Source organism: Penicillium brevicompactum (assembly GCF_028827555.1).
Source record: "Penicillium brevicompactum strain IBT 35665 chromosome Unknown utg000003l_segment0_segment0, whole genome shotgun sequence".
Taxonomy (NCBI): domain Eukaryota; kingdom Fungi; phylum Ascomycota; class Eurotiomycetes; order Eurotiales; family Aspergillaceae; genus Penicillium; species Penicillium brevicompactum.
Genome location: NW_026623206.1, coordinates 4613177 through 4630045, shown reverse-complemented (window position 1 = coordinate 4630045; position 16869 = coordinate 4613177). Strand labels below are relative to the sequence as shown.

At 47.4% G+C, this 16869-nt stretch overlaps 1 protein-coding gene across 1 annotated transcript; it reads right to left on the bottom strand.

Annotated features, from left to right (window-relative positions):
* Window positions 1–13445: 13445 nt before the first annotated feature.
* On the bottom strand, window positions 13446–15062 carry N7506_005478 (uncharacterized protein; the record flags this gene model as incomplete). The annotated part of the gene is made up of 2 exons (XM_056954772.1): window positions 13446–14420; window positions 14487–15062. The coding sequence occupies 2 exons, from the start codon at window positions 15060–15062 to the stop codon at window positions 13446–13448; spliced, it is 1551 nt and encodes a 516-aa protein (XP_056813661.1).
* Window positions 15063–16869: the final 1807 nt, after the last annotated feature.

Genomic DNA, 16869 nt, shown 5'->3' with positions numbered 1-16869 from the left:
ATTCTTACTGTTTGTGATGTGCGCATGGCCACCTCCCTTACGCAGACCTCTAAACCCCGCCGCATCTACATTGATACCAAGTACACGATACAGATGTCTACTTCACGATTCAAGCCTATCCAGCCTTATACGCCAGCCACCAAACCCTTGATATCTGATCAACGGGGGAAACCCCCGGTACGAGACAACCTAATACGAAGACTCTCAGCAGCCTGCAAAGAATGTCAGCGCCGGCGGACCAAGGTAAAAGGATCCTGGATCATATTGTATACTTAGCTGCTTACTTGTTGGTTTTCAACGACAGTGCAGTTCTGAGAATCCATGCTTGGAATGCACGAAGCGTGGCTCTATTTGCGTGTTCGATATGAGCTCCGACAAGCGACGCAAAAGTCACGCAAGTAAAATAGAAGCAGAACTCCGTCACTAGCAAAGGTTTTTGAACGACTTTTTGAGGGCAATCCAGGACTCTGGTGATGATGACGTCCGTAACATCATCAATACTGTGCGGGCGGGGTCATCAACAAGTGAAATTCAGTCTGAGGTGAACAGTGTCCTTATGAGGAACTATTGCTCTCGATCTGCACTTTGACTCATGCAAAACGTTTTCGCAAAGCTCTCTATCATTTTGGGGGGTGGCAATTGTCCCGGCATGTTTTCTGAGCTCGGCTCCTTGCACCTCTGATATATTCAGTGATTCGCAGTACTTGCCGAAAACGCATGAATATGTTTTGGATACAATGAGCTATCATTCAATTGAGATGATTGGAAGTATTCTACTCGCAGCGAAATATCACCACTCGAGCCATCTTGCACTGATTCCTGTACATCTACTTGTTACTTGATTCCTTAACTACAATGACGTTCAACATCATAAAATTTCGCCCCCCCGCTGTATCATATCTAGCCACCGTTTATCACGAGGCTTAAGCAAGAATTGTAAAAGCTTACTGTTCTCGGCCCACATTGATGGATGAAGGAACCAGGTTCACCGTCCAATTTTTTAGTCTCCATTACGTCATCATCAATATTACGTCATCGCTCGAATACGTGGCCAACCAACATGCAAGCACACTCAAGTCCGCACATATTGCCACCTGAGGTGAAATAGTCATTGGATGCTTGGCGTATCATCCATATTCAAAGATGGCTTTTACATGTGGGTGGTCATGTGCTATAAAATGTTTTAGAATCTTGCCTGCTACGTAGTGGGAAGTTAGATACAAACTAACATTGGACAAACTTGATCGAGAACCGAAGAATTGTCGACAGATGACACACATGTTGTGCTCTCCTATGTCGTGCTGAGCTAGTTTTTGGGCGGTTTCAAATTGGATGTCGCAGGAGATACAGTAGTTGTGTTCAGTTCCGAGGTGCTCATCAAGCTCAACCATCTTCGCGAAATCTTGTGGTGGGAAACAAATGTAGCAAATATGATGATATGGAGATTCGTAGATATGTTGCAGCCTCGCGAAGAAAGTTCTAAAGCTGATTGCGCAGCGCGTGCAATAAAATTGTTTCAGAAGCATGATCCAGGATTGTTAGGATTTTCCCCTTGAGTGTTGGGAGCAAGAGGAACAAGTGATTGTTTGTTTACTGAATGAAGTCTGTGCGGAGGAAAATGGTGGGGCTCTTGACTCGTAGGCCCACCCTTTATGCCAATTACCACATGGCACGTGATAACCTGTTTGATGGCAAACCAGGCCAAAAAGCTACATAATTGTGACTAAGCAACACCGATGGTCGGTAGATTCGGTCGACACAATGTCAATACGAGATGGCTCTTTACGCCGAGGGAGTTTCGGACCAGATTCTACATCTGGATATGGTCCGAAATAGAATGACCAGGAATTATGAATCCTGATCATTCTGACATTGCCCTCTGCCAGGCAAGGTGATGCGAAAGAATAATGTCAATAGGGTTTGCAAGAACATTACAGGTAATTTATAGAGCCTCATATCACGTGAGAGCCAGTTTCAATACGATTCGGCATTTGAAAATAGGCTAAGCCTGAACTAGATTGGTGTGTTTCGGAATAGTGTACGAGAAAGATTTCACGAGAGTAAAGTGGTGAAACTGATTTCGATCCATCCTGTACGCCAAAAAGCTCAGCAACGCGGAGTAAAATCAGGTAGGACAGTATAGATCGGTGATTCGTAGCTCGTGGCACTCTAGTTGGCTCGGCTGTGACTCGGACTGGACCCGTCTCCTTCTCAATTCGCAGCTGATATGGCCATAGTTAACCTGTAGGCTCGAAATGACGGGACCTTTGCCTCACTTTGTGCTTGCACGCAGACTTGGACTAACCTTCTGGCCATCTGCGAAGGTTTGGCGTTCCTCGTTTTCGAAGTTCCAGGCCTTTAAAGACTGGCGATGCCATCCGAGGGCAACGTGGGGTCACTCATGAAACACCAGGAACCCAAGCCAGAAGCAGTATATCCTTTGGGGGTTGCGAATGCCGAGACATATGGTTGTATAAGGCCATTCTGGCTGGGCTTTGTATCGGGTAGAAACGTCAGCACATCACCTGATGCACAAAGTCGAACTCTAGAAGGGCCAAGGTCGACGATCTGAGCCTTACATTCACTCATCATCGACGCCACCAGTAGTCCTGTGGAAGTTGTAGACAGCATGCGATCGCTTCGATATAGAGGAGCTCGAGCAGACAAGTCATTCTCTCGCTTCGCATTTGACTCGAGTGACGGGGATATGAGGGGCGCTGTTGTACGATCCGAGTAGCAAGGCTTGAGCCAGTTGGGAATGTTAAAGCTTAACCATTCAAGGAGTTCGCGGAGTGTATGCTTGAGACGGAACGAACAACTAGGTTATTGATCATATCAGCTTACCAAGTAGATCACTCACAGTTCTTATCAGCAATGCAGTCACCGTTCATGCCATGTTGTATTCAGGTTTCGTCGCACTCGCCGGCTGTCGCTTCCAAGTGTTGTTGTTCAGAGGTATGAATTGACTTGTTATTTCAGAGGAATACATGAGCCTATATATACAACAATTAGCCAAGTTGATTTCCAATCAACTTAGTTGTCTGTATAGACACTTCGGAGCTAATTCCGATGGTGCGGCTTGGTTCCTGATCTGCACCAGCCTTATATCACAACAATTAGCTCGTACCCTCTTCGCCTGATCCTTTGCTGCTTGGTTTGAAGCGACGGGGCCAAGAATAGTATGTAGGCAGTGACTTTGTGCAGAGCACTAACGGGGGTGCTGTATCCTCGGGGACTTCTGGTACAATGTCGATGTTCACTATCGTTCATTAGCTTGTTCACTGGCAACATAATCCATGACTCACATGCTTTGTTGGGCAAGACTAGGGACCGAGAGACGATAAAGAGCTGTGACTCTTGCGCTCATTTATTGTGATTAATTGTCCTCAGTTCTATTGAAATCGCATCGTCTTCAGTATCAGTAGAATTTGGGCAAGTCAGGCTGAGAATCACATACCTGCGACACGGATGTTCGCGCTGTCTCTTGGGAAGACGCACAAAGAGGCTGTACAGTAGATGAATTCAGTCAGCTGTTGTGACGGAGGCATCTTCGCATAGACACGTGGACCCGCCAGCCTAAGTCTTATCTCTTTGCTCGCTGGGGTGACTGGCAGTGCATCTGGTGGGAATCATACCTGTATCTCTCACAGGCACTGCCTCACTTGCTTATCCACAATGTATCCTATAAATGTCAGTACAGTGGGAAGTTCAGTGTTGGATGAATGGGAAGAGCCTATCAAGTAACTTAGATACAAGCCTGCTCGATTTTGCAAAGTCAAGGAGATAAATCGTAGAGCAAGTTGCTGGAGGTAGAGGAAGTCTTTATAGGCTTCTCGGCTTCTGTCAATTGGAAGCTGGGCAAGCAGCATTGGAGAGCACCTGTCCTAATTGAGCTTTGTTGAAGCCCACATCTTCTGTCAACCGCAACTGGTTGCAGCGACATTTTTAAATTTTTAGATGCTCAGCGAGGGCGACAATTGAGAGTGGTATTGAGAAAAAGAAGGCTGAGTTGGTCAAGAAATGTTGGCTCAATGCCGAATCCTGCACGGCCCTCTCAAATTGAGGCTTTGTGGGAAATATTCCATCCACAATGACGGACTCATATTTCTTTTTCTGATACCTTATCTGTAAGCGATTCAACGTTGAATCACCGAAGCACGCCTACAATTTTATCCCTAGAAATCATAGACTTTTTTCCTAGCCTCGCTTTAGTGTGGTTTTGGTTGTGTTGAGCTGTAGGTCTGTCCGTCTATACTACAGAAAGCGAGGTCACCGTCGGTCAATCAGTTGAAGCTTGGTCATAGTTATCAACACTCAATTTTCGGACTTGTGACCAAGAACATAGAAACTTCAAAGTTTTATTTTGTATTTATTTTGTCTTCTACGCTTCTTTCTCTATTACTACAATGTTCCATTTATCGGGTTTCTGAGACTTTCAACGAATGGGAATGAGATGTTCGATTTCAACGTATATGCCATTGAGCGTTCATATCTGGTCCTCAAAATTGTGAGTCTTGATCAGTTTCCTCGACCGACTATCCTTATCATTGCATACACAGTCATCATCTCGCCGAAAACTAACAAAATTCTACTCAAAATCTCACTGTACAATCAACAGTTGTGGTGATTGTAAAACCCAGTCCATAAACAGCTGCGTCCACATAATCTATAAGAAACACAGAGGCCGACCAACATGGTATTGTCCACATCTTTGACTTTCTCCTGCGGGACAAAATGGACGTACAAAACAGCTCGCTAGGCCACGAAACTGAAGGAGATCAGCAGTCTAGTGAATTGCCAAACCTTAGCGAAAAAGACAAATCGCAAAAAGCTTCTGATCACGTCACTCCATTGGTAAGTGAAACGATTCGGCTTCAAACGCTTTTGCTGACCCTCCATCGCAGCAGAAAGCAGAAACAAGACACACCCTGGCGACCGAGCCATTTCAACCGATCTTGAAGGTTCTAGCAGACCTCGAGCGCGACGATCCCAAGTTCGCCTTTCCAGCAGCTCGGCTTGTCGGAATCTATCAGCGCCTATGGGAGTCGTGCGTGTCCAAGCACATGGGTGGCGAGAAGCTAGAGCAGGAAAACCTTGTTTTGAAGGAAGCTGTTGCGTACCTGAGAAAAGAGAGAGATGGTCTTCAGGTTTGCCACGACAAACAGCTATTCCAGCTGCGCTTTAAAGTATATGTTTTATGACCTGAGTGCTCACTTTTTTTATAGTTTTTGTACGGTCGCTCACAACGCTTCGGTCGGGGTGTCTTATGAGTCATTGTAAATTACAGTAATTCCTTCCCTTGTTCATGTTGGAGGGCCAAGCGCTTACTCAGCTACTCTTAAGCAATGTCAAGTATGACGTAATGCTGACACCATACATTCAAGCCTGCATTCCCGTAATCTGAATTTAGCATCTTTGTTTATTTAGTTTCTCCCTTTACAAACTCCAACTTTTCTCTTGTGGATGCTCACTATATTATGGCTAAAAGATCAGGTAGGACATAATTTACTTTGAAAGTGTACAATGAGCTTGCTCTGAGTCTGGTTTAGGACAACGAGTTTTTATGAGTACCGTGAGCGGTCGGACTCGCGGCTGCCAAATGCATATTCAACAAGATACTAGCTTTGCCAATTTCCATGAAGAGCAACAACAATACCGCAATGCTGTTGTAGGGTTGTTCGAGAAAATTCGCCACAGCAATGAAGCGGATTTGCAAGAGCTATTGGAGACAATACGGAAACCTCATCTAGTGTCTGAAGCCGTGCAAGAAGCTTTAGCGACCTCTGGACACAGATATGGCGACTTTATTGCTGAAGCAATCTGTAAGTGGAAGCCAAGCCGTCAAAAAATGTTTGCAGTCTTCAATATGATTACGAGGCTAACTGATCAGGAGGACAAAATCATCGCCATACGCTTGTTAGCACCGACAAGCTGGAAAGTGTTGTGATATGAGGCTGGTGCAGATCAGGAACCAAGCCGCACCGTCGGAATTAGCTCCGAAGTGTCTATACAGACGACCAAGTTGATTTCCAATCAACTTGGCTCATTGTTGTATATATAGGCACATGTATCCCTCTGAAATGACAAGTCAACACATACCTCTGAAATACAACAAGGCGAAATATTGTGAGCTCCGTTGCGCAGAAGCGTGAGGCGTTCATGGTAACGCAAGTGAGTAATCGCGCCTCCTTCTGTGCTGGATCCGATCTTTTGTGCCAAGACTTGCACCCGAAACACGAACACTGTTACTGATTGTCATTCAATTGTAGGAGCAACCCATCGTCCTATGACGGGTGACCGACTGTCTCCCGATAAGATAAGACCAAAGGACACTACGACGCGTGCTCCATCGCGTCTCGTCCTCACCGCCTTCACTCCATGAACGGCGGAGTGTACGGACCTCTTGACGTCCGCATCGCGAGGTCTTTTCTCATTATGACTGTACAATTTCCTGTCACAGGTGGTTCGTCACGCGCCTTTGGCTCTCAGAAGTTGCCCGGTGCACCCAGCGCGGCGTATTCGAAGCGACAGCCGGAGAGTGCGACGAACTGGAGACAACATCATGTCAACATGAATGGTGACTACATTGATGAAGACAATTGTAAGCGATCTCGTCGGCAAAATATGACCACAAAGCTAATTGATCGTTTCGTCTCAAGCGAAGTTTCTGCGAACTTCATGAACAGGTAAGTTATAAAATCTCGTCCAATTGGTAAGCCTTACTGACTCGGATTGTACAACAGCGCCCCTCATAGTCCCGTCACTCAAGTCGAATGCGAAGCGAGCAATCTTGTCTGCTCGACTTCCTCTATACCGATGCGATCGCATGCTGTCTTTCACTTGCACATGACTGCCGGTGGAATCGACGATGAGTCACTGAAAAGTTCAGATCGTCTACCTCGGCCCTTCTCTTAGTCGACTCTGTGCAGCAGGCCATGTGCTGATTTGTGTCGGCATCCGAACATCGTGAAAGAGTAGCCTCCTTGTGGATCGAATTACTGGCGTCCAATGGGTGATCCTCATTGTCCTCGGTTTGCATCTCGCGTTTTTTCAGCCCTAGATCTCTGAAAGACCCGAGGAATGCTGGTAGTTTCGTCTTACTTCATGGCAGATGACCCATACATTCGCAGACAGCCAGATGGTTAGCCAAGTCTGTGTGCAAGGGGAAGGTGAGACGAAAACCCTGCGATGTCGAGCCTACAGATTAACAATGGCCATATCAGCTTTGAAATGGGAAAGGAGATGTTCTGTTCCCGAGTCACAGCCGAGCCAACTAAAGAGCCACAAACTAAGAATCACCGACCGATACCGTTTCACCTGGTCCTACTCGGCGTTCTGTTCGACGTGTTCAAGCGGGCGAAAACGAACCCATCGGACATGCACAACGCTGCATCAATGGCGCTGTCACAGAGGTTGTGATGTCTTTGGACAGATTTTGGTATACTATATGCCTAGGGACGCTTCTTTTTATCCAAGCTGGAACAAACACAGACGACCTCATCAGAGCGAAAATGTCGCGACGGGCCGAGACGCGAACACCTGAACCACCCGACCGCAACGAACACGAAAATTCTCCACCGCAATTGTTGAGACCAAGGCACTCCACCAGACCGCCTAACAATTATGCCCAGGAGCAAGGACTCGATATCGAGCAAAGCAACGCGCGTTCCCAACGGAAGAAGAAGACCCAGGGCAAGCCAGTAGCCCAACGTGAAGTGATAACATCGGAATCATCAACCGAGAACGAGGACCCGAACGCCTCTGAACTGTTAAAGGAACTCGTCAAACTCAGGAAGGAGATCAGACGGCGAGGTGAATTGCAAAAGGAAGAACTTCAGAAAGTCAAAGAAGAATTTACCGCCGCCCTCGCAGAAGTTCGACACGAGCTACAAAGCCTGACAGATAGACCCCTTACACCGCAACCCCTTTCCGAACCATGCGCCCAGAACGGCCACGATGAGATCCTTCGCGAAATTTAATCCTTGCGCGTTGCAATCAGTCCTGCAGACCCCACCACGGGATCTCCGTCCTATGCAGATGTTGCCCGCACTCCCCCAACCAGTTACAGGAGCAACATACGAACGCTCTCATCGTCGAACACGATACCGACCATCTTCACCGACACGTTGTATTGCACGATAGACACCTCGAAAATGGTCAACAATGAAAATGAAAAGATGTCCGCAGGTCCGATCCGGGCGGCGGTTGAAACAGAGATCCGGAGGATGGAAGAGCATACGCACTGGCGCTGTCGCGCCGTCACGGTGGATCCGAAAAACACCCACCGGATCCGAATAGCATGTCGCGATGAAGCCGAACACCAGTTGGTCAAGAAAGTGGCAGAAGCGGAGATCGGCGGAGGAGCCCGGATGCTACGTGACGAGCTGTACCCGATCAAACTCGACAGCGTTAACAAGGCTGTAGTTTTGGACGAAAAAGATGGGATCCGAGCTCGAGCTACAGCGGCCTTCAGCGAGGAGAACGAAGTCACCGTTGCTACGATCGCGTGGCCGAGCAGAAAGGAAAGCGCAAAGGCCTACGGGTCGAGGTTGTTTACCTAACCAGAGTCACTGATGCGCGGAGGCTCCTGGCCGACGGGTTCGTCCACGCCGGGAGAGAATCCGGCGTGACTAGCACCTTTGAACATCGCCCACGACCGACGTAATGTAACAATTGTCAGGAGATTGGACATAATGCATTTCAGTGTAAGAACGTCCAGAAGTGTGCAAGATGCGCCGCGGAGGGCCATCGCCACAGTGACTGTAACCAAACGGTTCTAAAGTGCGTTCCGTGTGGAGGCCCGCATGAATCGTATAGCAAGAACTGCCGGAAGCTCTACCCGTCACGCCGTGAGTAGGATTCTATGAAGGCGCGAGGGATGCCGGAGGTGCTGCTCCGGTGGATCGAGGCGTTCTGCTCGGAGCGAACGGCGACCATCCAAATCAACGGGCAACTATCTGAGGTCCGAAGCCTGCCACAGGCTGGCCTGCCCCAGGGCTCGCCCCCGTCTCCAATCCTGTTCCTATTTTTCCACGCAGATCTCATACAACGAAAAATTGACAGCCAAGGTGGTGCAGTTGCCTTCGTGGATTATTTTACCGCGTGGGTGACCGGACTGACCACGCAGAGCAGCCGGGAAGGCATTGAGACCATTATCAGTGAAGCACTTGACTGGGAGAAGAGACTGGGAGAAGGGAAGCGGAGCGACTTTTGAAGCAGACAAAACGGCCATCATATATTTTGCTCCCAAGGCCTTCAAACTGGATCAGGAACCCTTCACCATCAAGGGGCAGTCCGTCGAGCAAAAAGACCATTCTAAGATCCTGGGGGTCCTCATGGACACGAGACTCAAGTACAAGGAGCATATCGCGAGGGCAGCATCCAAAGGTTTGGAGGTCGCGATGGAGCTTCGCAGACTTCGAGGTCTATCTCCTGCGACAGCGCGGCAGCTATTCACATCAACGCTGGCGCCCGTCGTGGACTACGCGTCCAATGTCTGGATGCACGCATGCAAGTATAAGGCCGTGGGGCCGATCAACCGCGTCCAAAGGGTAGGAGCGCAAGCCATTGTGGGGACGTTCCTCACGGTCGCAACCAGCGTAGCAGACGCGCTGAAGAACATTGAGATGGAAACACTGGAGACCATCGGTCCATTTACGTTAGCCCCATAGGAGGAACGCATGCAGACCGATGTTGATCAACCGCAGGATTTCCAGACCAGAGCAGGCGTGTACATGCAGATCGCGGTCAGCAGCTCGGCACGGAACGAGCTGGTCGGATTTGGGGTGGCGATCGAGAGGCAGCCACCTCGGTATCGAAAACTTAAACTGAAGACCATTTCCGTCACATTGGGTGCAAGAGCAGAGCAAAATCCATTCTCTGCGGAGCTAGCAGCGATGGCACATGCGTTGAACATGGTAGCTGGACTGAAAGATCACCGGATTACGCTGCTCACGAGCAACAAAGCGGCGGCTCTGACACTAAGGAATCATCGACAACAGTCAGGCCAGGAGTTCTTCTGTAAACTGTACAAGTTCATAAGAAAGCTACGGAGAAATGGAAACCAGGTCAATGTCCGGTGGATCCCGACGAGCGAAGACAATAAAATGAGGGGTCTGGCTAAAGAACAGGCCAGAGCCGCGACACAAGAAGATGCTCTCCCGCAAGAACACATCCCGAGAATGAAGTCAACAACACTGAACATCGCACGCTCCCAAGCAGTCCCCAGCAATGACCTGCCGGTGAACGTAGGGAGACATGCCAAACGAGTTGATGCAGCATACGCTCAAGACGGGCGGTTTGCCGGCCACGGACTATGAGCCAATTGACCCCAAGGCGGAGCGCAAGCTGCTTCAGAAGCTTGACCTTGTCATCTGGCCTGTCTTCTTTGTGATTTACATGATGTCATTCCTGGACCGCATCAACATCAGCAATGCTCGCATCCAGGGCATGGCCGCTGAGCTCGACATGCTTTACACGGGGATGCTCTCCTACACGGGGTTCCGTCATCGGGAGATCTTCAGTACCCGCCGTCCGTCTTCAACACAACCCCTGAAACAGGAAGATTGATGTTTACTTGGGAGGCAACGACACCTCATCATCTTTAATAATTTCGCGTGCGGACCGCTTTCTTCCTGGCAAAGAACGAACCTTTGATCCTACATTGACATCGTCTTTGGTGCAAGGGTCAGTTTCTAGTCAAGTATAAACACCTGCGGACCATATCCCTGAATTTTCTTGAAGAATGCCAAAGATACATCACGATGACTAAAAGGCAAGGCGCTTTAAACGAATTCTTAAAGCAATAGAACACGTGCATGATTTACTTTTGCAAAGACTAGTTAAATCATCATCGATACTTGGATACAGTAGGAAGGGAAAGCGCATTGGAGCCCCTGTCAGCGGGTTCAGGTTATTTAAATGACAATATCATGAAAAGAGAAACGTTTTGTCTGGTTCATGCGGCTGGGATTGCGAAGAGACTAGCATCTTCTTAAAACCTTCCGCCTGTTTCTTGGGAACTTCGGAGTCAGCCGCAAAGCTTTTCAAAGTTATTGAACGCGTGCTAGCCTTGCTTTTTCGTAAAGCAGCTTTGTGTATGCCCGGTTGGTTGGTTTCCGCTCGTTCAATACGTCAAACAGCTCAGAAACGCGGACTGGGTTCAAGTGGGATTATACCCCATGATGATTTCTGGCTGTGAGCTCTCAATGGTTTGGCCACACCTCTGAACAAGGCGGTCACGTCCTCTCGGTTCGTAGCTGAGATGAAAAACTTATTTTTGTGGGCTCAATATGATGGGACCTTTGCCTCACCTTCTCCTTGCACGTAGACTTGGACTAAGCATCTGGCTGCCTGCGAAGGTATGGCCCCACTGTCATGAAGCAAGACAAAATCACCAGCATTCCTCGGGTTTTTTGGAGTTCCAGGATTGAAAAGACGCGAGCTACTAACCGAAAACATTGAGGATCACCCATTGGACGCCAGTAAGTCGATCCACAAGGAGGCCATTCTTTCGAATGCCGAGACATACGGTGGTACGGTGGTTTAGTCCATTTGTGGCTTATTCGGGTAGACACATCAGCACATGACATGGAAGGGCCAAGGCAGACGATATGAACCTTTCGGTGACTCATCATCGATGCGAGTAGTCATATGGAACGGATCATACAAACGCATCGGCATAGAGGAGCTCGAGCAGACAAGGCATTTGCTCACGTCACATTCTAATCGAATGACGGGAATATGAGTGACCTGTTGTATGATCTAAGTCAGCAAGGCTTACTACTTGGACGAGTTGTTATGACTTACCTGTTCATATATTTTGCAGCATGCTCGCTTGAGATGAGGCGATCAATTAGCTTCTTGGTCATATATTACCGATGAGATCACTTACAATTGCCTTAATGGAGTCACCATTCATCGGTGAATTGGACCAGCTAACTCATTACTCGTATATTTGATCGGTTGGCGTGAATGGCAGTGCGTCTGGTAGGAATCATATCTCTCGCAAGCACTGTCTGACTTGCTGGTCCACGATATATTCTATGAATGTCAGTACAGTGTAAATCTCAGTACTGGGTCATTGGGAGAGGACTTATCAAGTGTCTCAGACATAAGCCTGCTCGACTTTGCGTAGTCAAGTGAATAAATTGTAGAGCAAATTGCCGGGGTAGAGGACGTATTTATAGGCTTTTCGGTTTCTGTCAGTTACAAGCTGGGCAGGCAGTATTGAAGGACACCTGTCCTAATTGAGGCCTATTGTAACCCACGTCTTTTTTACCGCAACTATTTGCAGCGACATTTGTAATGCTTTAGATGCTCAGCGAGAGAGACAAGTAACAGTGGTGTTGAGAAAAGGATGCTGGGTCGGTCAAGAAACGTTGGCTGATTGTTGAATCCTTCACGGCCCTCTTAAATTGAGGTTTTGTGGTCCATCCGCAATGACAAGCTCATGTTTCTTGTTCTGATACCTCATCAGTGAGCGATTCAACGTTGAATCACCGAAAAACGCCTACAACTTCATCCCGAGAAGTCATGGATCTTTTTTTTCCCTAGCCTCGCTTTAGTGTTGTGTTGTTGCGTTGAGCTGTAGTCTGTGATTCATCACTAGTGCATGCGAAGTGCCATATCGTGATCCGCAATAGTTCCTTCGTTGATGTTCCAACGTGCGCCTTGTTGCACTAAGAGCCTAAACACCTCACGGTCGCCATGTGCGGCCGCTCGACTAATCGGTGGATCTGCCAAGCCCCTTCCATTGATTTCCACACCCTCCACCTTCAACAGCATCGCCGCCGTTTTAACGCGTCCGTGTACAGAAGCAGCGGAAAGCGGCAGTGGCCTGCAACAAAAAGGTCTGCATCGTCAATCATATGGTGGGACCAACTCACTGGCGGCGCATCTAGATATTGAAGTGGGAAGAGCGCGCTGGCGGTCTGACATCGCAGACAAGACGACGGGGGTGCTCAGTGCTCGACGGGGATCATGGGGAACTAAGCAGGGCGCCAATGCGGCCGAAATAGGAAAAAGATGCTGTTTTTCGAATATGTGTAAGATGCTTGCTTGTCTATGCTACGCGCTCGCGGGCTAAAACTACCATTCTGGGGCACTGTGGCGCACATGAGATGTGGCGCGGTTTCCCCATTACAGTACATAATAGAGATAAGTGATCAATTCTGCATGTGAACCAAAATGGGGATAAAAGCGTCTATAACTAGAAACAAGAAATTTCTTAGTTGACATTATGCAGGATATGCTAACAAAAAGTAATATACAATTTTAAGTGAGGTGTCTGATACTGACGTTGTAATATATTCTCGGGTGGATTCCCCGAAATTCATTTGCAGACCCATTATGTTTTGACGATATTTACCTTCTCATTGGATGTTCATCACGAGTAAGATGGAAGTCAAGATTTTCCGTAGGAATATATTACTCGAACAGGAGAGTCAGCCTGTGTTTGAATACACAGAGATCGCTTTAATGACCGGCCCTCTAGTTATTTCAGAATCAAAAACCTGAGCATGATCTAACTGTCCAAACCACAGCAGATCAAGCCCGTATCCTGACCAGGGCTTGTTTTTCCATGCCCGTGATGCTTCTTTCTCGGGCGTCTTGACTTCTGATGAACGACTCATCAAGTACTGCCCCACTGTTTCGGTATCCACAATCAAGTCTTTACCACTTAGAACAACTGTAACATTTCTACCCCCCTGGTTGTTTTCGGCCTTCAAGCCGAGGTCCTCCTTCCAAAGAATATTGTCAATCCAGGAAAATCTCCTTGCCAACGTATGCGCAACTCCTATATCTTTACTTCCAAAATACCAAAGTTGGTATTCATTGGCTCGGGCTGGCCGGCGGGCTATGAAGTTGTATGCCACGTCAGGCAGGTGAAGGAGGAATGACACCGGATCAAGAAACACTGTAGGCCCGATAAACGGACCAAACTCATCGGACTTGAGAAGGTGTGCAGCAATTATGGATCCATAAGAATGAGACACAAGCACGAACTTGGTCCACTCATGATAACGCATGATCTCCATGATCTCACAGATCATCACCTCATTTTCGAGAGCAGTATGAGTTATCCGAGAGCTTACCGGCATGATCTCAAGTGCGATGATGCCAACTTCGCCATCGTCTGTCCCTTCCATCTCTAGTTCACGTTTGAGGTCTCGGAGGAAGCTCGTATAAGGGTACAAGCCAATACCGATACCGTGTATGAATAGCACGGGTAGCCGTTTTTTGGATGTATGCTGTCGATGCCAGTATGTGAGATGACGCACCGGTGATCGGTAGGCGGTGAGTATCGTGAGAGGGCGAAATGGAAACACGGTGAAGAATTGCGACAGCGAATTGCGATGGAAATAGAATCCATTGTGCAACATCTTGCAGTACATTGCCGTGTCAACCATAAACACGCACTAAGTGAAATGAAATGTCAGTCTGATAGGCTGTCGCGCATTGAGGGAGAGAGAGAGGTAACTAACAGTGTACCATAGCAGACTTCGATTTGAACCCCCAGCTTCATTTAAAAGCCGTCCTAGGCCTTTCACATCCATACTTCCAGGTGACAATTTCCCTCCAATCAACTTCTCAATTTCTCTTGTATAGGCCTCGATTTCCCCCTCATTCTCCTGGTGTTGCAGCCAGGAATATTCAGGTCCGAATAAAGACCATCTGATAAAGTCTTTCACGTTATCGCGTTTGATAAATTCAGGTCCGGAGACCATAAGCCATCGGCTGAGATATTTCTCCAGGTTTGGCACATTCGCATTGCAATTTTGAAACAACCTCTCTCTGCGCTCAGCGGATAAAGATCTATGGCAGATAGGAGAATGCGAGAGGGCGAACTTGAGCGGTACGGTCACAGTGGTGAAAAAAACTGCCTCCGCAGTGAGCCAGATTTGAATAGGGTAAGGTATGTGTCCAAAGTGTGTTGGCAGGTGAAAAATTTGAACAACGACATAATGAACGCTGTACAAAGTACTGACTGGCACAATGCTGTGAAGAAAGAGAATGCAAATCCGAATAAATAAGTACTCAAGAGTAGATGTTCCAATCATAGTTGCCTCTAACAATGTGCCAAGTAGCATGGATGATTTGGCATTGATAGAAGAGCAGCGAGATGGAGAGAAGTTTGTCTACAGCATTGCCGATCAGTGATCAACTTGATCCCTGCATCAGGTATAGCCCGCGTGTAGCCTCCCAACAAAAACTTTCTCGAGAGGCTTTTCTGTTGAATTTAGCAACAACGTAAAGTAGCATGTGATTACATATGATGTAATTAGTGGCCAACCAAAAAGCCCACCCAGAATATTGACTGACTAAGCAGTGAACCAAAGCCGGCAAAGTGCCAAACAATGAAATGGAAAGACCCAATGCCAATGGTAAATTATCATTCCTTCTTAACATGGGAGCTCATCCAGATATCGAACTGACCAGGATACAAACGCTCTGGTATGCGCATCTGAGAGTTTGCATGTTAGACTCTCGCTCTTTAGACAATCTTCTTGACTTGCAGAATATACACAGGCTCCTATAATATAGAGCGAACCCTGTAGAACATCCCAGAAAAGCCCGATCTGCTTGTTCATCTGCTTAATACCAAACTACCACACCCATGTACGACGGGGAAGAGTGCTGATAGTCCAAGGGCGACGTACATTCGCACCCGAAAGGATTGCGATGAGGGGTGCCGAAACTGATGATTTGCTGAAATCGTGGCACACAGTAGGCCGAGAGAAGTGATCTTGCCAGGTATGTGTTAGCTTTTTCGATAAAGTAGGCGACCGGGAAGAAAAGTGAGGGTAGACCATGGTAACGTAGATTCTCTGCAAGTGAGGATGTCAGTAAAACCCGCAATAGATACTCGGAATAAAACTCCCGCCGATCAGCAATACAATGCCAATATAATCAACATGGTTTGCAATGCGTGCAATATACGAGGTATGGTCTTGAACGGTGTGAAAGATTGCCGATATCCCCAGGCAGAAGACGGCTCCGAAGAAGAAACAGTCAAACACCAGGGTATTTGCTTTGGAGAAGCTTGTGTATCTGTGTGAAAGCGCTTTATGAAGTGAGACGCCGAAGAAGGAAAGGGTAACCGCAGGGATGAGGTGGGAATATATGTTAATGGATTCATTATGGAGGTATATGAGGCTCGCGATTGATTTGCCAAAGGTATTGGAGGAAGTTCGATAACCGGTGAGAATATTTGGTTGTCACGTTGCCAAGAAGGTAGTTGATCCCATTTCCAAGGCATTTTTACACGGTTCTTGTGTTAGATATCCTTGGCTCTGATATTTTGGTGACGAAGTTTCAATGTCGTTTTCCTTCCGGATGAACTTCAACAATTACATAGCAATACATCTTGACCATCCATATTGCCGCTGATGTAATGAAAATATTTGCTGACTTGTAAGTGTGATCGAATAGCTCATTGCTCATTATGATAGCATGCGGATAAATGAGCCCAACAGTGACGTCACTTTCGAAATACAGGTTTTTACTCTTGATATTCTTTTTTCTTATGAGGCCTGTATTGGGGTTCAAAGTGGATACATAGAATTGATTTTGATGTCAAAACGAAACCCCACCCCCGATGACAGTCATTCAAATAAATCTTTCAGACCGCTACGGCCATTACTAAAAGCTCTCCAGAGAGTGCAGAACTAAGCCGAGTCTATTTACTGGACTGGCCTTTAACGACAGGGATCGCACATCAACTGTTCTAAATACCATTATCTGTTCAGTCTCATGGGCTCACACAGTATCATTCATGGTTTTTCTGCCTCACAACCCTCTTCTTCGTACCGGCTTCGTCCGCCACCTGCGGATGATTTCCCACTTTCTAGAAGCACTCTTCTTCCC